General features: G+C 44.9%; 1 protein-coding gene across 10 annotated transcripts; it reads right to left on the reverse strand.

The window, feature by feature from the left end:
- Positions 1-309: 309 nt before the first annotated feature.
- On the reverse strand, positions 310-21,065 carry UBL7 (ubiquitin like 7). 10 transcript variants are annotated; one of them, XM_036259547.1, is made up of 11 exons: positions 20,133-20,156; positions 18,734-18,946; positions 17,065-17,184; positions 12,541-12,623; positions 11,674-11,758; positions 10,814-10,871; positions 9,951-10,084; positions 9,641-9,690; positions 9,227-9,394; positions 8,586-8,666; positions 2,533-5,593 (listed from the first exon to the last, which is right to left on the reverse strand). In XM_036259547.1, the coding sequence occupies exons 2-11, from the start codon at positions 18,915-18,917 to the stop codon at positions 5,456-5,458; spliced, it is 1,101 nt and encodes a 366-aa protein (XP_036115440.1). In that variant the 5' UTR covers positions 18,918-18,946; positions 20,133-20,156; the 3' UTR covers positions 2,533-5,455. The 10 variants fall into 10 exon arrangements, with proteins under 10 accessions (XP_036115481.1, XP_036115440.1, XP_036115455.1 ...); XM_036259573.1 differs by lacking the exon at positions 20,133-20,156 and adding an exon at positions 20,981-21,065 and having other exon boundaries at positions 5,349-5,593; positions 8,586-8,708; XM_036259580.1 differs by lacking the exon at positions 20,133-20,156 and adding an exon at positions 21,031-21,058 and having other exon boundaries at positions 5,349-5,593; positions 8,586-8,708.
- Between the last annotated feature and the right edge of the window lie 4,850 nt (positions 21,066-25,915).

A 25,915-nucleotide genomic window follows, 5' to 3' on the forward strand; every position in this document is an offset into this window, starting at 1 on the left:
AAAGTCTTCTCCCCAGAGGAAGATACCCTCTTCCCCCAGTGGCCATAAATATACCCTCCAAGGCCACATGTCTAATCTCTCTTCCTAGTATAGAGCTCTGGGGATTTCAACACAGAAGCCATACCCTTCTAAATCTACTTTTTCAGAGTAAATAACCCCAGTTTCAACTAGGTCCCTCATGGGACTTTGCTTGGTCTATTGTTTTTTTAAATATTTTATCTTTATTGATTTTAGAGAGAGAGAGAGGGAGGGAGAAACATCGATGAGAGAGAACATTGATTGGCCGCCTCCTGCATGCCCCCCACTGGGGATCGGGCCAACAACCTCGACATGTGCCCTGATCGGGAATCAAACCAGTGACCTCTTGGTGCACAGACTGACGCTCAGTGAGCCACACCAACCAGGCTGCTTGGTTCTCTAATCCTGCTGGATTCCCAGGATATCAGTCAGTCACTTAACAAATTTCTACTGAGCCCTCCTAGGTACTAAGCAGCCCAGTTTGTGTCTACCTCCTTCAAAGATCTAGTGTTGGATCAGAATGCAACCACTAGAGGAGAGGCTGAGCAGTAAGAGGGCTGGAAAGACTGCCCTCTAAGCTCCTGATTACAATCCCTCCTAAGGTACTGTTTCATGAAAATGAGACACCAGGCTGTTAAATCTTGTTGATCTTAGCCCAGGATCATCCTTGGGCCAATTCCCATCCAGTAGTGGCTTTCTGTAACACCAGGTGTGAAAGACTGGGTTTGAACCTGAGCCCAGGATAAGAAATGAGACCCTATCTTCAATGAGAACAATGGTTTTCTAGTCCCCACCACAGGACCGTAGATTGTCCTTGTTCCTCTTGTTAGAGTTGCCTCGTTGTTGGGATCCTGACTTTGTTAGTCATCTAGATCATTTACCAGTCCAGCTCTGAGTGTACTGGCATCTCTGATATAAAAATGGTCAATATTCACTTATATAAAATATTGAAGACATTTTCAAACAAGACACAACTGAGGCTCCATGAGATGTCTGTGGGAGATCACAACCTCAGTGGGTCTGACTTAGAAGCCTGATTCCCCTCCAAGATTCAAGTTGCCACTTCCAGGACAGATGAGTGGTGAGCAGACCCTTCATCCCTCTGAGTAGCTACCAGGACTGCCAGCAAGACACAAGGCCCCAGGTGGTGCACTGATGTGACTGTGCTGATACAATCCCACCCAAGCTCAGGAAAGGCACAGTAACATCCTATTAACAGGAAGCACTTATCTGTAAATAGAGATAATATCTACTACTCGGGATCACTGGAGATGGCATATGTGAGTGCCTAGCTCAATGGCTGGTACAGAGGGTACTTGATAAATGAGCACTATTGTACTGCATTGCTGTTAGCCACTTTTGCCAAGGTAGAGTAGGGAGGGCAGTGCCTGAATCTCTGCAGAAAGCATCTCAAACCTAGAGTAAGCTGAATCCTGTTACCAGCAACTGCAGAGTCTACAGGAGCCAGACAGGGACAGGTCCAGGGAAACGGAGGGCTCAGCCAAAGTGACCTAACCCCGCTCAGGGCCAGAGGGTGCTTGGAGAGGCTAGGTAAGCAGATAGGGGGAGGAGTAAATAACTCCACCACACACATCCTCACCAAACATTTACTGCCAAGGCCTGTGGCAGAAGCAATGAGGCCACCTCAGGGTAAGGCTCTGAAAGCTTGGTCTGGGGCCCAGGCCAGATGGGGCTGAGAAGATGAGCAGAACTGGGTCCCATGTGCCCAACAAGCTGTGCCAGCCCAGCCAAATTTGAGTTATATCAGGAGAAGGGATCTGTTCAGAAAACTCACCCATCTCTAGATTATTTGCATATTCTATTTCAGGGTCTCTTCCTTTTATTTCCCCCCTTAGCTTCTAGAAAAGTTCTCATGATCAATTCCAACTTTACCTCTGCTGAACCACAAAAGCTCACTCAGTCCCCCCTCCCCAACTACCAACTAGAATTCTCAGCCCTCCCTGCTTCCACTGTCCCCACCTATTTAGGCCTCAACCCCTACAGTAGTTCCACTTAGCATCTCCCCAAGGTCACCATGACTCAAGTCAGCAAGTCCAAGGTTGGCCCTTTAGTTACTAGGTTTCTCTGGCATCTCACACCACTGGCAAAGACTTCTCTGTCCAGTTCCTTCTACTCCCTCAGTTTAAATGACTCCTGCCCTCGCCTTTCCAGAAGCAGCAGATCCTGCCCCCTTCTATGTTCCATCAGTCACTATTTCCTATAAAGTGGATGTGCCTTCTCCCTTTGCCTGAAAAGCTGAATTCCCTTCTTATGTAATACAGGCCCAGTCTTTAACCTAAAACTTCCTTATCGTTATCTCCATCCTAGAAACTCCAACTGTCTACATTTCCACATGGAGGTCCATAGCACCTTTAGCTCAATATGTCTAAAACTAGACTTGCATTCCAAATTCCAACTCCAGTACCTTGTTCTTATTACACTACCATCTACACACTCACATCCTGCCTACCTCCTACCTCTCCCCCACCTAGTCTGTCTTTTACATCTCACACCCCTCCCCTCCTCCCAGCTCCCCTGCTACAGCTCTAGTCCAGGCCCCACCATGTTTCCTCTAGAGGCAGCAAGCCTCCTAGCTGGTCTTCCAATCCCAGCCTCACTTCCCAAATACAGTCTTCACGCAGCTGTCAGATTACCTCAAACAGACATCTGGTCCCCCACTGCTCTGCCTAAAGCCCTCAAGACTAAGCCCAAGTTTCTTGGGCTGATCAGACCCTGCACCACCTCCTACTCCTCCACATGCAGAAGCCACAGGCAGCATTGGGAAGGATGCTGGCTTTGGTGTAAGTACAACTTGTCTACTGCCTAACCATGAGATTGTGGACAGATGATCAAACCTAACTTTAGTGTCCCCATCCAATAAGTGGAGCTAGTAATAGTACACTTACCTCTCCCAAGATGTGTTATCATCAATTCCTAGTCTCTCTCCACCCACTACTCTCCTCTCCTTCCAATCTGGTAGGTCAATCTACCATCAGTTCTAAGTGGATCACAAATTCCCCAATGGACTCCCTCACTCAAGATTGACCCACTCCCCATCTATTCACACACAGCAGCCAGTATCCTTTCTTAAGTGCAAACCTGACTCCCTGATTCAAATTCTCTTGTGACTCCTCATTGCCCTTAGTCTAAGTCCAAACTCCTTCCATGGCTTAAAATAATGACCTCTTCCTCACAACCCACCGTGGCACACAGGGCTACAGGAGCTGTGTTCTCCATGCATCCAGCCCACTGAGTGCACACACCTTCCTGCCCAATTCCTCTTCACCCTTCAGGGCTCAGCTTAGATGTCACTTTCTCCAAGAACCTCTCCCTCATACACACAGCCTCTAACCCTAACCCTAACCCTACTTATATGAGTCCCATGCTTGATAAACCAGCCTGGCCCAGTTCTCTCCAGACATTAGCATAAACTGTTCATGACCTGCTTCTGGGAGAGCAAGAGTCCTATCTTTTTCATTTGGCACAGAGTAGAGGCTGAATGTTGCAAGAGTGACAGGGACAATGGTGAGGAAGGAGTCCTTGGACCATGGAAAGCCCAGGCTCAATGGGGGCACTTATTCTGATATTTAAAATGTGGCCACAGAAAGCAATGTCAATTTGCCAAGACCCTGGAGGAAAAAGCTGACAAAGGGAAAGGGAAATCATGGGGATGGCTCAATTCTGGGAAGGAGTATAACTGGTATTTGGGGGTCAGTTCCAGAACAGGACAGGGTTACCCAAATGGTCCACAGCACAATAGGGCAGAGAGTTAAGGAGCCCAGGACCCTTTGAAAGCAGTCCCCGAGGGCAGGGAGTGAGATGCCACAGAAAGGAAACCAGCTCTAGGTCAGCTGTATTATGGGGACAAGAAGGGCTGTGTCAGCCCCATTTAACCAAGGCAGGCCCGTGAGGATGAACTGACCCTTGTTTCTACCACAGACAAGTCAGAGACATCAGGTTCAAAGACAGGACTTTCTGGTCTTTGCCCCATCCACAAGAGGCAGCTGGGCTCAAAGCAGCCCACTAAGACACAAACAGGCCTGGTCCTGGTGGGTTCAGTCTGTGTTCTCGGCCAATTCAAATACCTTTCAACATTAATTCTAGGATTGAGAGGGAAATATGGAGAAACCACATTTTCTGGAGGAAGGGAAGAACACTGTGCTGTTCAGGCCATTTCTGGAATAGTGGGCCCTCCTGGGTATCTCCCATTAGGAGTATCAGTGATAAGCTGGAAGTCATTCAGAGTGAACAGGATGTGCTGGGGACCAAAACTGGAGGTCAAGGAGCAAGTAAATCACACTAATCTCCTCAACTGAAGCTGTGCTAGTGAAGCAGAGGGAGCAGGCTTGCTCTGTGTGCTCCCTCGGGGCAGAAAGGGGATAAGGGGGAACAGACTGGAGAAAAAGGACAGGAGGCAGTCCTTGTAAGTGGCAAACCTTTTGTCCCAGGTAACAAGCAGAAGTCAAATAACTATAATTGTGATGCTATAAATGGAATGAACACTTAAAGGCACAAGGCAGGAGCAGACCTCTGAGCAACTTTCTACAGAAACACAATCTGAAGGGAAGAATTTTTCTCCTGACATGGTCAAAGCACATGAAACCTCCTTGTTCAACTTGAACATGTCTATAGCGCGGCAGGGAATGCTGTGCCAAGGGGAATGTGTGCAGGCAGATGGAGCAGCAGCTTGGGGTTGGTGCCCTGTCTTTATTATGAAAGCTGAAGACCTGCACCTGTCAGTGTCGTTGTTTAGTATTGTTATTTAACTGCTCTTGTCTTTACACCTTCAGGACAGAGAATAGGGCCCTGCCTCCCGGCACAGCTCTGAGGCCTGGATTCTGGCATCATTACAGACTAGGCATCAAAGAATGCCTGGTGAGACTAGGCTGGGGGAGGGACAAGGAATCTTTTGAAGCCTCTGGGAGAGCAAATGCTGTGGAGGATAAGCTGCCCTTACCTGCTCCTCTGAAAGTACGCCTGGCCCCTGCTCAGACTGTGCTCATGTCAGAGGCACAAGCCTCTTCTTGCCACAGCAGTTAACACAGCAGACACTCAGGAGATCGGGCAGCACCCCTGCTCCAGCCTTAGCCACATCCTGAGGATGCCATACCCCAGAGTACCAAAGAGTCTGGGGGTACTATCATTGGAAACTTCTCCCGAAAGAGAAAGTGGGCATAACATGGGACTAAAATTCTCCATCCAGGGCCCAGAATCAGGGGCCAGACACCAGGGCCCTGATATCACAGCACCAAGTCCCACACACCATGCTTGCCCCACTGCCTCCATCAACATGGACCAGCTAGAAAGGCCAAGCACTGGACAAAGTGAACGTCGACCATCAGGTGTATTGGGGAGAGGAAAGATGAGGCACCTCTAGCAGTGCCTCCCATGGCAGCCACCTTGGCAGTTTGTTGAGGGTTCAGGATGAGCAGGGAGTTCATGGGGCTCCTCCTGCAAAGATGAGCTCCAGAGCTGCTTGGATGTCCCCCGCAGTGGCCTGCAGGGCCCGCAGACTCAGCTCATCATCCTGAATGCCCATGTCGCGCAGCTGCTGCAGCTGGGGCTGCCACTGGCTCTGCAGAAAGACAGGACCAGGGAAAAGTTGTTAGTTGGGATCCTACGGAGACTCACTTAGGAGAGAGAGTCGGTGGGTTGAGAGGAGAGAGAAGGGTGGGTTCTTACTGCAAACTCACTGATTTGAAGTTGCACACAACACAGGGTTTCTAATAAGACTACAACAGAGGGTGAGGATTCAGAGAACAAATTTAAAGTTTTTCCAATAAAAAAAAAGGAAAATTTTAACATAAGAATCAAAAGCACAAATTACTCAATGTCTAAAGTTCAAAAGATTGCTTTCGTTCTCCTACTACATGTATAAACAGACATAAATACATGTGTGTGCCCACACACACAAAAGGGGCGAGGAGGACACATTTTAAAATTAGTTTTTTTTAGCTTGCTAAATGGTGAACAGTCAGCTTGGCTGGAGTGGCTCAGTGGATTGAACATGGTCCCATGGACTGAGAGGTCCTGATTCGATCCCTGGTCAGGGCACATGCCCGGGTTGCTGGCTCGATCCCCAGTGCGGGATGTACAGGAGGCAGCCGATAGATGTCTCTCTCTCACACCGATGTTTCTATTTCTCTCTCCCCTCCTCTCTCTCTCTCAAAAAATCAATAAAAACATATAAAAATTAGTGAAAAGTCTTACTTTCATCCACTCCCATCCTCAACCCTGATAACCAATTTTATTTTGAGAAAACAAACATATATTCCTATATTTACACTTTTTTCTTATATTCCTCTTATATATCTACCTCCCTCTTCTCTTTTCAACATTCTCAATGTATCCTGGACATCTCTCTATGCCAGTACATAAAAACTTTTTTCCTTTTTTATTTTTTGAGAGAAAGGAAGGAGGGAGGTAAGGGGAAAAGGAGAGGGAGGGAGAGGGAGAGGGAGAGGGAGAGAGGGAGAGAAACATCAGTTGCCTCCATGCCCCGAATGGGAACGAACCTACAACCCAGGTACATGCCCTTGATTGGGAATCGAACCCATGACCCTTTAGTCTGTGGGCCAACACTCTAACAACTGAGCCACACCAGCCAGGGCAAGAACTTTTTAACAACCATATAATACTTCAACCCATGGATATCCTGAAATGTACCATAACGACTATTTTCTTGGATTTTCACTTTCAGTTATGGAAGGCCTTCTCAAATATAAGGGTTTAAAGAAATTAACCTACATTTTCTTTCAGTACTTCCAAAGCTTTATTAGTCTATTAGTCTATCTCCTGAAAAAGGTAAGTGTACACCTTAGGGAAACAACACTGCAGTGACTGACTCTACACAAATATCATTTTCTTCATGCATGTATATCTCCAGGATAAATTCTGAGAAATGAGACTGTGAGGAATTACATGATTTAGGGGCCATCTGCACTGCACTTCCACGAACAATCTGTTCATGGCCTCTCCCCTTTTTTTCTCTGTAGTTGGTCCTAATTTACCAGAACCTCTATGTATCAGGGAGAATTTTCTTGCTGATATGTGTTACAGATTTTCCCCCAATTTGTTGTTAGCATTCAGACTTTGCCTGTTTATTTTTTGTTGTTGTTTATTGTTTGGTTAGGATCGTTAGGCATAAATTTTCACTTTTACAAACTAAAAATGTATTACTCTTTATATAATGGCTCTTGGATTTTCAGTTATGAAAGGCCTTCTCAAATATAAGGGTTTAAAGAAATCAACCTACATTTTCTTTCAGTACTTCCAAAGCTTCATTAGTCTATCTCATGAAAGAGGTAAGTGTACAACTTAGGGAAAATGATGTGTTCACACTGTGGGAGACAGAAGGCAGTGGGGAAGAAATGTAAATTAATGCAGGCAGGAAGAGGGAAGATGTGGAGGGCTTTTAAGAAACCCACACAAACCAACTCTGGCTCAGTTTATAGGTCTGAGGGAACCACTCCAAGATACTGAGCTGGAGAGCAAGGTGAACAGGTTTCTAGCTGGGGAAGCTGAAGAAATGGAAAAGACAAGCTGTCCACAGCTCCTGCTTCCGTTCCCCTCACTGTCCACCTGGGCCAGATGAGGTAGGCACAACCACATGGTTTGAACCTGGTCTCTACCACTTCCTGGCTTACTGACTCTGACAAGTTCCAGAAATGATGCTCACCCCCACACTAACTGTGAGCAGCAAAGAAAACAAACTGAAGCAGACAGCTGTGCATGAACACATGCAATCAAACCCGATCCCTTGGGTATTCCACTTAGTTGCTAAGGTGACCATGCCATGAAGCAGAGCAGATGGTGTCACTCCCTGCTTAAAATCTCCCATGGCTCCCTAGTGATTACTGGATCAAGCCTAAATCACCTTACCCAGGCACCACTATAGTCCTCACATTCAGGCAGGCGCCTGCTCTCCTTTTCTCTGGCTCCATATCTCAGGATCTTCTCCACAAGGATACGGCCTCGGGCCTTGTAGTTCCAAGTATGTCACAAGTCCCTCCACACATACCTGGACACCATCCCTCCACCCCAAACACCCCCTTCCCTGCCTGGCTAACTTCTAACTAATTTTCTGACAATCAGCTTAAATACCCCTTCCTCAGAAAAGTTTTGCCTGACCTAGGCATCACCTCAAGCTTGGGGTGAGCTTCTCACTCTATTGCTCTGTTACTGCCTAAGTTCAGTAACTGTCTGACGCCCCTCTGTGGCAAGAATGGACGGCTCATCTCTACCGCAGGAACAGGACCCAGGCCCAGGCTCAGTATTTACATGCTCAGTGCTCAGGCAATGCTCACGGAATGAATGAATTGACCAAAACTGCTATAAGTATCCAAGCCAGGCTGTCAGGGGAGTCAGGCCATGGTCACTGGGTGTAGGAGTGGAAGTCACAGGGGAAAATGCCCCTGCTGGGAGCATCCTCCTATTACACTGCCATGCCCGGGCTGTTCCTGGAGTGAAGCATGCCAAGTGGGAAGGCCCTCCAGAGAGCAGAAAAAAGCTTGGTATCCAAAGTAACCAGGAAAGCCACATGGACATCAGGAATGGGGAAGACTGACCTGAAGGTTGGGCTGCCCAGAGGCCTGCAAGGCATGCTGTAGGGCTTGACTGAAGAGATCATTGGTGATGGGCGTCCCTGACTGGACACCAGAGGACAATGGTGAGGTCCCTGAGGAATGGCCCTAGAGACAAACCAGTGGTCACGGCCACCCTCAGAGCCATCTCAATCTCCCAGCCATACTCACTGCTGTCACATCACCCCACAGTACTCCTGGGGTGCCCAACTATTGCCTCCCAGCAGGGGCCTACATGAGACAACCACACAGAGGTACCTAAAGGCTCATTAGGTGGGCAGGAAGGCCTCCATTCTTTTCCACTCCGGGGAAATGGAATCAAGCCCAGGACCCTAGCACTAGAAGCTAGAGTAACTATCACTAGGAATACGTAAGTCATTGAGAGCTCAACCCTGTCAGGGATGGGGAAGCACATTTTATGTAAGGGAAGGTTCTCCAGAACTACTAGGAGGAGGAATCACCCTGGACTTTTGAGCCCTATAGGCAAGTGAGAAAAATCTCACAGTGATAATTCTGAGAGGGTCTAGCAGATCTAGCACCAGGGTCAGCAAGGGCAAATCCATTCTATCACTGGGGAGCTCCTCTCCTGGGGGCCCAGACCCCACCTTCCCGCCCTCTCTCCATACCTGGGTACCAGGAGTAGGTGTGTGAGAGCTGCTTTCTGGAGTGCTGGCCAAAGCCAGGGCAGTGGCCAGCTCGCTCTGGGTGATGGGCCGGGGTCCAGCAGCTCCACTGTACCCCAGGGAGGCTGGGCGGGAGCTGGGTGTGCTGCTAGAGGGTGTAGACCTGGCCCTCTGGAGAAGGAAGGCACCCAGAATCAGGGAGGTGGCCCTGTGACAATTCCAGATACCCTCCCACCCCCCACTCCAAGTACAATTCTTAGGGAGACTCCCAAGCTGCCAGGTTCAGAAAGCAATGGCATGACACAGACTTGGCCATTTTAGGGCCTATGACCACCTCCCAGCTTGGGCTCCATGTCCCAGGGAGGAGTGCATCCCCGGCACCACTTTCCCCAAAAGGCAGGCAGCCAGGCCACTTACTGGGTGAAAGTCGTCCTCATCATCAGAGAGCCCTTCAAACAGGAAGCCACCTGGAGAAGGGAGAACAGATTTCAGGAGGAAGAACAGAAAGGCACAGGCACAGCTCCAGAATCACAGCTCAGATACTCTCCAAATTCATATTTTCATCTCTCCCCTTGGAAAATTACAGGACAGATGCACTCCCTGACTCAAACTGAGAGTTCCCAAGGAACACCCTCTGCCAGCGCTATACATAGCTGCTGAGTAAAGCATTTTCCTGGGCCACTGCTGGCTCCTGAGGGGACCTGCACGACACCCTCCAGGGACTCACCTGGCATGTCCCGGTAAGAGCTGGAGGGTGTGCTCCGGGAAGAGGAGTCAGCCCCCGGTAGCGGAGTGCTGCCTGCCACCGAGTGCAAAACCAGGACAATGGCATTGACTAGGGCTGGGTGAGCAGGTATCAACCTGGAACGGGTGCAGGAAGAATCCTTAAGGTGAGTAAGAAAAGGGCACTTTCGCCATGACAAAAGTCTAAGTGGCCCTCACAACTATCAAGCCACCTGTGCCTACCCTTAAATTCCTCAGTCCTCTCAGTTGGCTTTTTGTTCTCTTCTGATCTGCCCCTAGCAACAGTGGCAGAGCCTTCAGTCCTGGGATCCACTGTAGATGCTTTACCTTCCCTTCAGCATGATAGGATAGGACAGCCTGGGAAGCTCAGGGGTCAGTCTCCAGTCTCAACTCTTATCACTACTTCCCTGAGCCATCTTTGACAAGTCCCTTCTCCTCCCTCGGGGGGCGGGGGAAGAGCTGTTTTCTTCACTTGCAAAATAAGAGACATAACCTCTGCTGTCCCTTCCAACTCTAAAACAGTAAGGATCTATGCACCTGCTTCCTTTCCCAACTTCACATCCCTCCAAGGATCCTTCATAGCTATTTAATGAGAGCTAAACTAAGCCCAGCCCACAAGGCCACCTCCCTCAGACCCTGTTTCACCTCCACAGCAATATGTGTTCCTGCCCTTGGGCTTGTGCCCATAGCATTCCTTCTCTTTCTCACCTCTTGACACATTTAGAAGGCAGACATGGGGGTATTCAGGGACTGGGCTCCAAGAGTAGAATACAGGGCAACAATTAGGCTCTGGTCCAACCACATGAGAAGAAACAGGGTACTCTTTAGTAAGATGGGTATACTTACGTATCAAGCATGTTGGGATCAGCAAAAACAGAGAAAAGGTCCTTGTCCTGGAGAACCCCTAAGGAGAACAGGACTCACCTCAAAAACTGAAACCTAGCGAGATCCTGGAGGGAAAAGTGTTAGGCCTCAGAGCAACTGGTTCAACAGGGACACAGGACCAGTACCCCATGTAAGAAGTGGAAGAAACAAAGCACCAAGCAGCACAATTGAGTTCTTTCCATCTTGTTCCCCATTCGCCACCCTTCCTGCACTTAAGTCATATTCTGTGAGCCAACAGGCCAGCTTCTTTTCCCCATATCTTGGGTTCTTCCCTTATCCATCAACATAGAGGAAATCTTTTCTGATTACTGTGGTTTGGACTAACTGCTGCCCTCATCTGAGATCCTTATAGTCTCATTTATGATGTTAGTTAGGCCTTTATTTCTCTGAGGGATGGACAGATCTTGGAGGGCTGGGTATATGGAGCACATCTAGGTTCTCCCCTCCCCCAACAAGAACAGTGAGTGATTCTTCAAAAGATGGTCGAGTCTCTTTCACTCTCTCTCTCTTTTTAAAGCCAAAGTATATTTACTTTTTAAAAAATCCTTTTTATTAATTTTGTTGAAAGAGAAAGAGACACATCGATCTGAAAGAGAAAAATCAATTGGTGGCCTCCCACATGCACCACAACCAGGGATCAAACCCACAACCCAAGCCATGTGCCCTGACCAGGAACCGAACCAGTCTCGGTACACAGGACGATGCCCAACCCATTGATCCACATCAGCTAGGCCATGGTCAGAGTTTCTTTAGGGTGATCTGCCTTCTTCTGGTTTCTGCTTCTCCAACAACTCCTATTTCAAGTTCAGTTCTGTACTTACCAAGAGCAATGGGGTCACTGCTGAGGCCTGGGGTGGCCACAATGATCTGATCCAGAGATTCCTTATTGCTGAGCATCTTAAAGACCTGTAAGAGAAATGGAGAGGGCTGACTACTCCAGCCAGTTCAATCTATTCAGTAAAGTCCCACACTCTGCTGAAGTACTTCCTCCCTCTAAGTACTACACACACACCACCATAAAACAATAGTCCCCAGAAATAGATGAGCCTCTTTCTTCTCTGAGACTGTGCATTACTGGAGGGGAAATCATTTTTTTAAAAAAGGTAGTATCATAGCAAACCTTCCACCTCTAGTCCTCCCCCCATCTATATTTCTAAAGCTTCCAAAATAAAATATCTCATTACAAGCCAGTAACAAAGGTCTCTCTAGGTCCCAAGTTTTTTATAATCTCTGTAGATTTATCATTTCATATTCATATATATTGAGACGTTTGAGGCTTTTTACTTTTGCTTATCAACTCTCTTATGGAAAGACATCCATATATTTCCCAGTGAGGAAATTCAGGTAAGGAGCAGTGGGCAGGCAGTTCAGCCAAATTCCAAGAATGAGGCCCAGCAGAAACTATATGCAGATCCTTTGGCTGTAATCATATTCATTCTGTGAGGCCAATATCAGAAGTTGTATCATTATCACTAGATGGAAATGAACAATACCTAGCTGAGACAGCCTCTTTGGGGGAAGATAGGGAGGACTCTACTGAGATCCACAGACATGGCAAAAACTCCTCAAGGAATTCTCGTAGCCATGGCAACGGCCTCCCAGCTCCCACTCTACAACACTCTCCAGCTTTCACACTCTCTTGCAGGCCTGGCAAGAGTCTCAGGCAGGGGGCAGCTGCACAAACTCACCGCCTCCCTGTAGGAGGAGCTGCTATGCAAGGCAGTGTGCAGCACCCGGAACTCCCGCAGAGCAGCCACTTTGTCCACAGATTCTGTGGATAAGACACACAGTTACCCTACAGCCCAGGCCCTGCAGACACAGAACATCATTTCAGCATGTGTCCAGGTATAGCTTGGTCTGTATGTTCCCTCCCTCATCAAGCCACTAAGAATGTAAATGCCCCTTCAGGAAAATCCATGTATGACACAGATGTAAAAATTGATTATCTACTGAATATGCTTAAAAGTGCAAAGTTAATTCCAGCAGAAGAGAAACTTACCACATGAAAAAGACTGCTCTGATCAACACCCCACTACAGGAATTCTAGACTTCTTACACTTCAAAAGGAGGAAGGTATAACCAATGCAGTAGATTTTTATACAATGCTTTAAAGTACTAAGTGCTGCAAGCCACCTGAAAACTATAGCACTACGTTGACACAGTATGTTAAGAGAGACAGAACAATCTGGTCAGTGTGGCTCAGTGGCTTGAGCATTGTCCCATAGACTGAGAGGTCCTGGTTCGATTCCCAGTCAGGGCACATGCCCGGGGTTACAGGCTCGATTCCCAGTTTCTCTCTCACATCGATGTTTCTATCTCTCTCTCCCTTCCTCTCTTTCTAAAAAAGAAAAAGAGAGATAGAATATAAAGTTGTATGTGCATTCTCTAGTAAAACCACATAAAATATGTCAGTGTGTACACGGTCCAAGGATAGAGAGGACAAGGGGAAGAACAGCACTTAATGGGACCTGCGGTAACTGTTTTTTCGTTGCTATTTTCTTTCAGGCTTTCTTCTTATTATTATTATTATTCTATTTTTTATTTTTATCCTCACCGGAGGACATTTTTCGATATTTTGTTCAGACAGAGTGGGAGGGAGAGAGAGAGAGAGAGAGAAACATCGACGTGAAAGGGACACATCGAGTGGTCGCCACCCACACGACCCAATCAGGGCCAGGGACAAACTGCAACCGAGGTATGTGCCCTTAGCGGAAACTGAACCCGGGTCTCTCCAGACTGCAGGTCGATGCTCTAACCGCTGAGCCAAACTGGCCAGGGCTATATTATTTTGAATTAAAAAAAAAAAAAATACAAGAGGGATCAAGAAAACATACTGTACTTCTAGGATTCTTAACAAATTTTCATCACATGCTTGATATCACATATTTCACTGGGACTCAAAGTTCCTTTATTTTTTGACACTATAATTCATACATGGGAAAGTTTAGCAGTTGTCGTAGTTGCTTTACTACCTAGGTCATCAGCCCATTTCACAGGTGAAGAAATGTGGGTAAAAGAAGGAGGAGTAGGTAAGTTCAGCCTGGGTCATATTTTTTAAAACATGGTTACCCTCACCTAGGATGGCTACTAGTGATTGTGTAGACTGTGCACTGCCCAACTCCAGGGGCACCATTCCCAAAGCAAGGTGAATGGCACCTCTGTGGTTCCATGTGGAATCACATCTTTATCCAAAGTTCCAATTGTGAGAATTATCTCTTCTGAAAAATATTCATTACAAAATATCCTGCTGAGTTCTTCAGCAGAGACGCAGACCCTAGCAGTAGGAACAGGAGGCAGTCAGCCATTACTGAGAGGGACGGCTAGTGTACCAGTTGTCTCCCAGGAGAAACCATTTGAGAGGCTAGTTAAGGTACAGCTGATGTTTACTAGGGAGAGAAAGTAGTCCAAGCTTAAGCAAGAACACGTGTGAAGGCATGGAAGAATAAAATGAGGTGCCCCGAAAGAACAAGTAGTCTTTTTTTTTGTCACTGGTATACAAATCCCTGGCTCAAATAGGAGGCTAACAGAGATCCTGAAGGGACCTGTAAGCCTCCATGCAGAACCATCAAAGAGATCCAGGTGGGAAGGGAAGGTCTGACAAGATTCTCCTCCTATACGTGCTAATCTAGTGGGAGATAAAGAAATGTGCTTCCTTTTGGAAAAGTACTCAAGGATAAAATATCTAAAGTGCTGTTATAAAACAGTTTCTTTTCAGATCTAAAAGTTTATTTTTACCTCCCAATGAAAAGTCCATTTGTTTCAAAAATAAATCTCCATGCAGAAGGAGGGAAGAAAAGGCCTTTTAAAATCTTAAACTTATTATCAGTTAAGAGTCATGGTTGTCTCTATGACATCTCTGAGCTAATCTCTCTTTTTGGAAGTGGGAAAGAACATGGCCTCTTGAACCAGGAAAACCTGCATGCACATCCCAGCTCTTGCATTCATTTTCTAAGTAGGTGACCTTGAATAAATACCTTTCTAACCCTCTTTTTCCTCATCTATAAATTTTGTAATCTATCCAGCAGGACCACTGTAATGATAAAATGCATATCAAGGAGAAACAATCTGGCTGGAAAAAGCAACAAATATTACTTTCCTTCTGTCAGGACCCTCCAGCCAAAGACCAGAGGGGCTCACATGCAGTTTCACAAGTTGAATCCACTGCTCCTCACAGAGGAGAATGCATACCCCAGACTCTGTGGGGCTTTCAATAACAGGATTGTTAGAAAGAACTTATTCCAGGAATTGGGCTTTGGCTGGGTGATTTGGGGGGAAGTTTAAGGAATTGAGGTTTAGCTTTAGATTGGATACTGTCAGGAAGTGGGGGATGATTTTATGATTGGATATCTTAGTTATTCTTACCTAGAAGGAAAACCAGAGCAAGGCAAAAAGTATAATTGGAAAGAAGTAGTAGTCACTCTATTATAATAGCCAAGATAAAGGGGTATTTTTTATTTTACGGTTGGGATGATGTTCAGGTAAATGAGAGGGCTCTTATTTTTCTCCTGACCCACTACAGTCTCTGAGAGGCCTTGTAAGATGTTGGCAATCTGTGAAATGGTTCATGGTCCAAGACCAAGCTGGGGGCCAGGTCAACCTCTGGATATGGAAGACTGCCTTTCTCTTTCTCACTTCCCATTAGTGTACAAAATATCCTTCTCCTTTATGTTTAGAATTGAAAAGAAGGTAAATTTCAAGCTGATAACAAGTCATAGCAATCACGAACGTTATAAGAATGTCAAACTGCCAGTTTAACAAAGGTAATCTCTTTTATAGAGCCTAGCTTTATCCTTGGGGAGGCTTTTAAAACACAGATGCAAAATTTAAACTATAAATTCCAAGCAGCACCTTTTATTAATAAATCCAAAAGACATTACAGGCTTTGTATGTTTTCTCCAAGAGCTACTTTAATACTGTCTGAACATTTTCAAGTTTTAGAAAAATAAATTACCAGTCTAGCAGGAGGAGTGAGCGAATGAACAAGTCCCTGCTTGAGGCAGTTTGCTGAAAGATTTGCTAACAAGAGAACAAACCATAGCACTGGAGCAGCAATTTTCATCTCATGGCACACATAATCTAATTACTAAAATTCTGAAGCACACCAAAAAGTATATTATATTTTTTGCTGCTCCGACAAAAAAATAAAAATAGGCAGGGGTGTGCGAAAGTAGGTTTACAATTGAGTTTATTCTTGTATTATTTAGTCTTGTATTACATATTTTTCCACATGAACAACTGCAAACCTACTTTGCCCACCCCTGTGTAATTCTGATTCACTCCCACCAGATGGCTACTGTTGTGTTGGCTGTTGTCATTTTTTATTTTGACAATCTAAGGGATAAGAGATTAGCGCCCCTGACTATATAGTCAGGTACTGCATGTTTTAAAATTTTTTGTGGCACACTGGATGAAAAATCACTGCATTAGAGAAATGCAAGGAGTCCCCAGCTTTTTTCTTTATTGATTTGAGAGAGGGAGATGGAGAGAGAAACACTGATTTGTTGTTCCATTTATTTATGCATTCCTTGGTTGATTTCTTCTGTGTATCCTGACTGGGATCAAACCCACAACCTTGGCGTATGAGGACAATGCTCTAATTAAATGAGCTACCTGGCCAGAGCCCCAGCTTTTTTCTAATGAGAACAATAACAAAAAGATACAAAGTTCATTGAGAAATAAACTGTTAACCTAAAGGAGTTTACATAGACATACAATTCCCACTCCATTAAAATAGTGGATTACAAATTTAAAAAGTAGAGAAACAAATCCCCATTTGTTAGTGGTGTTAGTTGTAAGATAAAAAATGCATTTTGTTTTATCAGTGCAGTCAACCCAATAGGTAATAAAGATATCCTCTATTGCCCGGCTGGTGTGGTTCAGTGGTTGAGCATTGACTCATGCACCAAGAGGTCACTGGTTCAATTCCCAGTAAGGGCACCGTGCCCAGGTTGCAGGATCAATCCCCAGAGGGGGGTGTGCAGGAGGCAGCAGATCAATGTTTCTCTCTCAAAGATGTTTCTATTTTTCTCTCCCTCTCCTTCCTCTCTCTCTAAAAATCAATAAAAAATATTTTTAAAAAAAGATATCCTCTATTACCATTTCAGTAAATCACCTCTTTGTTCCATCTACCCAAGCCTGAGCCTCAAAAACCCACAGACCCTTCCCTGGATACTACTGAAGCTCTGCCTGTCTAAGGGCCAACTGTCACTCACCTGGTTTCTGATCAGGCTCCGGCCAGGACTTGCGCAGAACATGGACCGTGGATCCAGGTTGAATGCCGTAGAAGTCAAGGGTTTGGTCATCTTTGAGCTTCCGTCCACAGTAAATCAAATCTAAAAAAAATAAAAAAATAAAAAAAAGGACTATCTATTTATACTTTGCTCCTCAAGACAATTTAGATGGTTTCTGTCCTCTAGGAACCTTATTTTGATTAGACAAATACCTGGAGAATGATATACGCTTACAGGGCAGTCTTACTTAATAAATACATTTTAATAACAATTGTTAGCAAGTACAAACTCATAAAATACAGGATCTAAGTATCATTGTGGAGACCGCTCAATTTGAATGAGTGGGGAAAATGCAACAATAAAAAAGGATGACCCAGCCCTGGCCGGTTTGGCACAGCGGTTAGAGCGTTGGCCTGCAGTCTGGAGAGACCCAGGTTCGGTTCCCGCTAGGGATGTGTACCTCGGTTGCAGTTTGTCCCCGGCCCTGGTTGGGTCATGTGGGTGGCAACCACTCGATGTGTCCCTTTCACATAGATGTTTCTCTCTCTCTCTCTCCCCCTCCCACTCTATCTGAACAAAATATTGAAAAATGTCCTCGGGTGAGGATAAAAAATAAATAAATAAATAAAAAGGATGACCCAGTGTTTTTATGACTGAAAATACACTTTTTGCCAGTTGGATCCCTTGGCTATTATAAATTACCTTTATAATATAATTTCTTATATTTAATTTCTTTTTCCTCCACCTAGAATACCCTTACCATCTTTCTTCCTTTTTTCACTGCCTTCCCTCTAACAAACAAAAATCCTTTTAGCCCTGGCTGGTGTGGCTTGGTTGGTTGGGCATCACCCTGTGCACTGAAAGGTGGCTGGTTCAATTCCCAGTCAGGACACATGCCCAGGTTTGGGACTCAATCCTCAGTAGGGGGCCTGTAGGAGGCAACTGAACGTTGCGCTCTCACATTAATGTTTCTCTCTTCTACCTCTCTCTCTAAAAATCACCAAACTATTCTTTAAAAAAAAAATTTATTTGAAAAAAAAAATCATTTTTGCTCTGGCCAGTTTTGCTCAGTGGTTAGTGTTGTTGGCCTGCATGCCGAAGGGTCTCAGGTTCGATTCCTGGTCAAGGGCACATACCTGGCTTGCAGGTTTAAGCCCTGGCCCCATTCGGGGCCATGCGGGGCCATGCGGAGGCAACCAATTGATGTGTTCCTCTCACACAGATGTTTCTCTTTCTCCCTCTCTCCCTTCCACTCTATCTAAAAATCAGTGGAAAATATCCTCAGTGAGGATTAACAACAAAAATCCTTTTAATCATTCCTTAGAACCAATCTCAAAATGCCATGTACAGGAGGGCTTTCCCTGACCAGCTTCTCCTTTCCCATCCCACCCCAAATTCTTGCTCTTTCAGAGAAAGAATTCAATAACACAGTTAAGGAACTTTGTGATAAAGTAGTTCAGTATAACACACAACTGAAATAGCAACCAATAGTTTTATTATTTATGTTTCTTTTCACCCAAAACTCACTTCCCTGGAGTGTTAACAACATGCAGCAACAACCCCCAAATTCTTAATTTACCCCTGTAATTCCAGAAGTATCCTCCCCCAAGAGATCAGAGCAGCAGCTTATCTCTAGTTCACAGAGACTCACCAATCAGCTCTGGGTCTGGAACTGACTCCTGGAGTTTGCCAGCAATGAGTTGCTTCAGAAATGAAATATTATAGCCCCCTAGTGAGTATTCTCCCAGCTCTGTCTCTGGCAACCGAAGAATAGACTTTGGAGCAAGTGGCTGATCAGCCAGTTTCACTGCCAGGTGCCAATCTGAGAGAGACATCCTCTCTCTTTCACGCTCTCTCTTTCTCCCTATAAAGGAAATGAGCCCTTAGTGGTTAAAGGACAGACCACCACCCTATTCCACTCACACCCCAACAAAAGGTTGAATGAGACAATTCAGTGTGACAATGCTGAAAAAGCAGAGGATGCCGTATCAAGCTAGAACTAGAATCTGGGGTCCTCTCTTTACTCATTCTATGATGGATAGCAAGGAACTACAGCTCTCTAGGCCTAAGTTTCTTCATCTTTAAAGTACCCATAAAAATACCAGCCCACCCTGGCCAGTTTGGCTCAGCGGTTAGAGCATCAGCCCATGGACCAGAGAGTACCAGGTTTGGTTCCCACTAAGGGCACGTACCTCAGTTGCAGTTTGTCCCCAGCCCCGTTTGGGGCCGTGTGGGTGGCAACCAGTCGATGTGTCTCTCTCACATCAATGTTTCTCTCTTTCTCTTCCCCCTCTCTCCCTCCACTCTGTCTGAAGATAAATGCAATAATGTCCTCGGGTGAGGATAAAAAAAATAACCAGCCCACCTAATAGGAATGTTGTGAGGTTCAAATGAGACCATCTAATCCTCTCCCTTGTGTACACTCCCCATTTCTGATTTTCTTCATACCTCTTGTTTGAAATATCAAAAAGAGCTTTATAACAAGTTTCCTGACTCCTGCCTCTCCCTATCAAACATCTATACTGCCACTCAACTCATTTAAAAACATAGACCATGCCTGGCCAGTGTGGTTCAGTGGTTGAGCATGAACCAAGAGGTCACCAGTTTGATTCCCAGTCAGGGCATGTGCCACGGTTGTAGGCTCCATCCTCAGTAGGGGGCATGCAGGAGGCAGCCGATTGATGTTTCTCGCTCATCCATGTTTATAACTCTCCCTCTCCCTTCCTCTCTCTCTAAAAATCAATAAAAACATATTAAAGAAAACAAAAAACAGAGCTGATCAGGTCACTCTGTTTAGAACTCCTCCAATGACTCTAAACCACCTCTATGAATAAGCCTAAACTCCACAGCCTGTCTTACAAAAATATTCGTATCTGTTCCCTCTACCAGCCTTCTTCCCAATAGAACCCTGTCCCACCCCTAAGCCTCCATTCAAAACAAAACTCTCCCACATTACACCTCTGCTCATCTGCTAACTCTGCTTGTAATTCCTCTTCTCTTTGGCCCCTCAGCAAAATTTAGCAATCTCCTATCAAGTCCAACTCAAATACCATCTTTTCTGTCCCCTCTCCCTTTCTTCTGTTGTCTCCATATTCCTTTGGGGCAAATAATTACAAATATCGTCCTGGCCGGGTTGGAGCATTGGCCTGCGGACCAGAGAGTCCAGGGTTCAGTTCCCGCTAGGGGAAAAAAAAAAAAAAAAATTACAAATATCGATTTACTTCTCAATCTTATCCCTCCACCCCCTCAACCCTGAGTCTTAGAGGCCCTTGAAAGCCAAGACTATAATTTTTTTTTTTTTTTTTTTTTGCCATTACTGACCCGGTGCCTGGCACATGAAGGTACCCAAAAAGTGAATCAGAAATTCTGAGGGTGGAATAATCTTGTAGGTAAATGAAAGACCCTTGTTATATCCACTATTGCTTCCAAAGAGGCCTCTAGTAGGGAGGAGGATAGAAAAGGTTGTGAGGTACACTGGCCAGTTTGGCTCAGCGGTTGAGCGTCGGCCTGCGGACCAGAGAGTCCCGGGTTCGGTTCCTCTAGGGGCACGTACCACCAAAAAAAAAAAGAAAGAAAAGGTTGTGAGGTTGGCAGGCTGCTCAACAGGCCCCAGGCCATCCTCAAGGTACCTCCCATCTCCAGATACATGACAGGGGAGGGAATAGGTTTTTTCTTACTTACTATATCTCATTTAATCCTCACAATCGTTCCCTGAGACAGGCAGGCATCATCCACATATTACTGACCAGGCAACCGAGACCAGAAAGTCACTGGCACAAGGTCACAGCTAGTAGTGAGGAGGACACTACCTCTTTGACGACGACCCCACTGCTCCCATGGGACCAGCTAACTTGTCTACACAAGTCGAGCCCACGTGGCCCGGGGCCCAGGCCCTCACCCGTCCCGCGGAAAGAACCCGGCCGCAGAGCCGCCGGCGTAAACACTCACTCCGATCCTCTCGCCGGAAGCCGGAAGCTCCGCGCTGCATTCTGGGAGTAGCAGTTCCTGTTGCTGCCCCGCCCCTTATAAACAGTAGGCCAGCAAGTGGCGCTGGTTGCAAACTTCCGGTTCCTAGGGGGCGTGGCTCCTGGGTCATTTGAAATCCCCCGCGCGAAGGCTTTCTGGTGCTTTCGCCGCAGATTCCTATTTCTTGTCAGTGTTTTGGGGCGCTAGTTGCGAGAGAACTACCTGGTGTGGTGTGTGCAGCCCTGTGACTCCTGCGCGGTCCTGGGAGGCATGCAGAGTCGGTCTGTCGGGCCTGTTGTTACAGCGCCGCATATGGAAACACGGGCAGCCGGACCCTAGCCCAGAGGGCGGACCCCAATCTCCTCACGCTCCGACCGTCGGTCCGTGAGGACCCTTTCCCTAGCGGCTTCTTCAGACACCTCCCAATGGTTCTTTGCAGTCCTCGCTATGACATCGGGTGCCCTCGGTGAAGTCAGCTTCTGTGTGTTCCTTGCCACAACTTCGTGCGGTGAACCTACCTATGGGGGCAGACCCGGAAAGTGGGTTCATTGAGGGGAGTTACTAAATAGGGTTTCTGCTACGCCCACCCTGCAGTGGTGGAGTTTATATGGCAATCATTCATAGAATCAGTTTGAGGAGGGGGATTTCCACAGAACCCTAACAGAGAAACTGCGTATTTTAGCTTCCCAGTTAGAATTGTATTATATTTGCACAGAGGTTACTATTAGCTAAAATATTAAAGAGGAGGGCGACGTCTAACTGAACTCTAATCAAGTAAAGAAAAAAAAAGTGAATATAAGAAAATCATGAAGTAGATCATAGCAACTAATGGCTGATCCTGTGTGCCCAAATGTAAAATTATAATTCTGGAATATCCCAATGTACAGCCTGGACTAGAACCCGCACTGAGCAGGCTAGCTTGGCTGAGGAGAGCAGACGAACTGCAGGGTCTGGAAGGGCCTAACAGTGGAGGCAATCACCCCTCTACTGTTCTGTTTTATTGTGTGGAGAGTTTTGCAACGTCTGTCTCTGTCTTCAGGGTCAAGTCCAGGTTCCTCATGGCTGTCCTCAAGTACCCTCTTCCTCATCCTACTCACCTTTAGTTATATTCTCCCTTTCAGAAATCCTTTCTAACTATCCAGCCCTCTTTAGGCTCCCTCTTCTATCTACTAAGGTACTTGCACCTGAACCACATAATTTAGTGTTAAATTCTGTTCGATATTGTGCCTTAACTACATGCAGAAGAAAGCAGGAACCCTGTCTTCATTTTGTTTTCCTCGAAGTGGATCTTACTATGTCCTGGTGAATGTCTTATTTTGATTGATTTCATTATAATCTCCATGGGGGAATGGACAATGACTACCTTGTACTTGGCTTATCTTCAGCAGTTTTCCTTGGTAAGCAGTAAATATGTGTAATTCAGGCTGAAGCTATCTATCATATGTGGCTGTCTTACTATTGCTTTTTGCTCCCAGGGGCAGAGGTGAACCTAAAGTCTGAATCATTAAAATGTTCAGAAACATTGTAATAATAAATTACTAAATGAGCAAATGAATGGAGAAATAATCAGATACCAGATAGGTACTTTGAGAACCAATTTACCAAATAGGAGTTGTGCTCAGAATCAAAGGTTCTAGAGAAAATTAGAAACCTGGACACCAGACCAGGTGGTGTCCAGAGAAGTGGTAGGAAAAAAAGTGTCCAGGCCCTGTTCTTCAGCCAGTCCACATTTGGATTGATACTCTCATTAACCATCTATGAGACAGTGATGGACACTTATTCATTAAACCCTCAGGCCAATCAGTAACTGTTGGAAAACAAATTATAAGAATGCACATTTGCATTTTTTAAAATAACTTCTGTTACAAAAGTAATAAGTGAAGCCTGACTGGTGTGGCTCAGTTGGTTGAGCATCATCCCATGCGCCAGTTTGATTCCCAGTCATGGTACATGCTTGGATTGTGGACTACATCCCCAGTGGGGGACATGTGGGAGGCAGCCAATAGATGTTTCGATCTCTCCCTCTCCGTTTCTTTCTCTCAAATCAATGAAAAAATATTTTAAAAAATAATATGTGGATATCTGTGTCTAACATAACAAATGAAAATAATTTGAAATACTCCTACAAACATGTATAAAATAATACATTTATTAAAAATTGTGTAGCTGTGGTCATAGGAGAAATGGGAAATGAAGGGGTAACTGGAAACAAGGTAATAAGCTTGAAAGCTGATGGCACCTCTCCAGAGAGATAAGTAGTCCTGAAAACCTTGATCTACTTTTGTTTTAACACCAAACCATTAGGCTCCTCAGAAACTGAGACTGATATCACACTGCATGAAGTTGAAACAATTAAAAGATTTCCACCCTACCTGAAAGGGAAGACCAAAAAGTCATGGATCAGCACTAAGAGAAGACAAGTAAAAGTTCTCTCTACTTGGCTGTGAGGGCAACATAGTGAAAGGGGAGTTGATTTGGGGGACAAATAGTCTTCCCTGAGAATCTGAAACCCCAGGTTTGTGCAAGTTTGTGGTCACACGAAACATCCAAAATTGGACTTGGGATCTGCATTTTAATATTCGGTAACAGAAATTTGTAATGTCCAATGAATAGAGGCAGAAACTGAGACATTCTATTAAGTGATTAAAGATTCAGTGGCAAAAGAAAATGTATTCTTGTGAGGATTTTGTGTTAGTGAACTTGATTAGGCTAAGGTTTGCTATTTAATAAGGGAGAAGCTTTGCAGTGGCAGTATCTTAGCCAATTAGTTTTATCTGAGGCGCTGTTACTGCTAGTATGAGCGAAAAGGCAAATAACATTATTTGAGTGTCTATAAATTTAAACTTTGAATTCAGTTCATTCATTTAAAGAAAGCAATGAAACCCAGATCTATGTGAATAAACAAAATGTTTTCTGGGTTAAGTATTGCCTCCAGTTTTGTAAGTAAAGTTGATTTAGAAATAATTTACATATAAAAAATGTACACTTTGAAAAATATTGGTCCTGAGGCTCTTTGTAAAGCAAATATAAATCTTCTTTGGAGCCACACTACCAAAACCCATGTCATCCAACAGGAAAAAAGAAAACTAAGTGAGTGAAGATTTCAAACAAAGAATTAGCAAATATTCATGGGAATGTGCCATTGTAAGAAAGAAAGATAAGAAAAACAAACCAATCACAATATCAAGAATGTCAGACGTAAGGAAGTCAGTTTTATTTTTCAATTGATTTTTTGAGAGAGAGAGATACATCAATTGGCTGCCTCCTGCATGCCCCCTACTGGGGATCAAGCCCACAACCTAGGCATGTGCCCTGACCAGGAACTGAACCAGGACTTCTCAGTCCATGGGACAATGTTCAATCCACTGAGCCACACTGACCAGGCAAGGAAGTCAATTTATTTTTTCTTTCTTTTTTCTTTTAGAGAGAGAGAGGTAGGGGGAGAGAGAGAGGGGGAGAGAGAGAGAAACATCAATGAGAGAGAACATCCATTGGCCGCCTCCTGCATGCCCCCCACTGGAGAGTGGGCCCACAACCTGGGCATGTGTGCTGACCTCTTGGTGCTTGGGTCTATGCTCAACCACTGAGCCACACCAGCCGGGCAGGAAGTCAATTTTAAAACAGAGGTAAAATAATCATGATAAAATGTATCAAAGACACTAAAGAAGATATCAAGCCTTTAAGAAAGACAAAAACACCCTGGCCAGTGGGGCTCCATTGGTTGAGTGTCATTCCATGCACCAGAAGATCACCAGTTCGAATCCTGGTCAAGGCACATACCCAGGCTGCAGGTGTGTTGTTTCTCTCTCACATCAGTGTTTCTCTTTCTCTCTCCCTCTCCTTTCTTCTCTCTAAAAATCAATAAAACATTTTTTTTTTAAAGAAAGACTGAGGCGAAAACCACTATGAAAAATCACCTCATACCTGTTAGAATGGCTATTATCAAAAAGAGTAGAGCCCTGGCTGGTTTTGCTCAGTGGTTAGAGTATAGGTCTGTGGACTGAGGGGTCATGGGTTTGATTCCTGGTCAAAGATACAGGGTCATGTGGGGAGGCAACCAATTGATGTGACTCTCTCACATTGATGTTTCACTCTCTTCCTCCCTTCCACACTATCTAAAAATCAATGGAAAAATATCCTCCAGTGAGGATTAACAAAATAAAAAAATTGAATAAGGAGAGATATAACAAGTGTTGGCAAGGACATGGAGAAAAGAAAACACTTGTGCACTGTTGGTGTGAATATAAATTGGTGTAGCCACTATGGAAAACAGTATGGAGACTCCTCAAAAAAGAAAAGAGAAGGGAGGGGAGGGGAGAGGAGGGGAGGGAAGGGCTACCATTCGATCCAGCAATCCCACTTTGAGGTATTTATTCAAAGAAAACAAAAACACTAATTCTAAAAGATCTATCACTAATTGATGACAATTGTTAACTTTTCTTATGCTTCTAAAAAATACAATTTTACTGAATTAACTCAATACATGTATTCAACAAAATTTAAATTATATTTCACATGTTTACTAATCTGCATAGTTCACATGCGTATTTCCTCATACTCAAATTGTTTTTGAGTATATATTTTTTACATTTTATTTTAAAATAATTTAAGGTTTTTAGTAAAGTTGCAAAAAATAATACAAAACAAATCCTTTATAACTTTCACCCAAAGTCTCCAGTTGCTAACACTTTACATTTACCTAATCATTCTTGCTCACATATTCATATTATTACATATTATGTTCTATATGTGTTATTCTCCTACTTCCATTCCCGAGCCATTTGAAAGCAAGTTGCAAATATTATGTCCCCTTACTCTAAAATGTAGCAGTGGGTATTTCCAGAAAACAAGGACACACTCACCTACA

Source organism: Molossus molossus, unplaced genomic scaffold (assembly GCF_014108415.1).
Source record: "Molossus molossus isolate mMolMol1 unplaced genomic scaffold, mMolMol1.p scaffold_m16_p_1, whole genome shotgun sequence".
NCBI classification, from domain to species: Eukaryota; Metazoa; Chordata; class Mammalia; order Chiroptera; family Molossidae; genus Molossus; species Molossus molossus.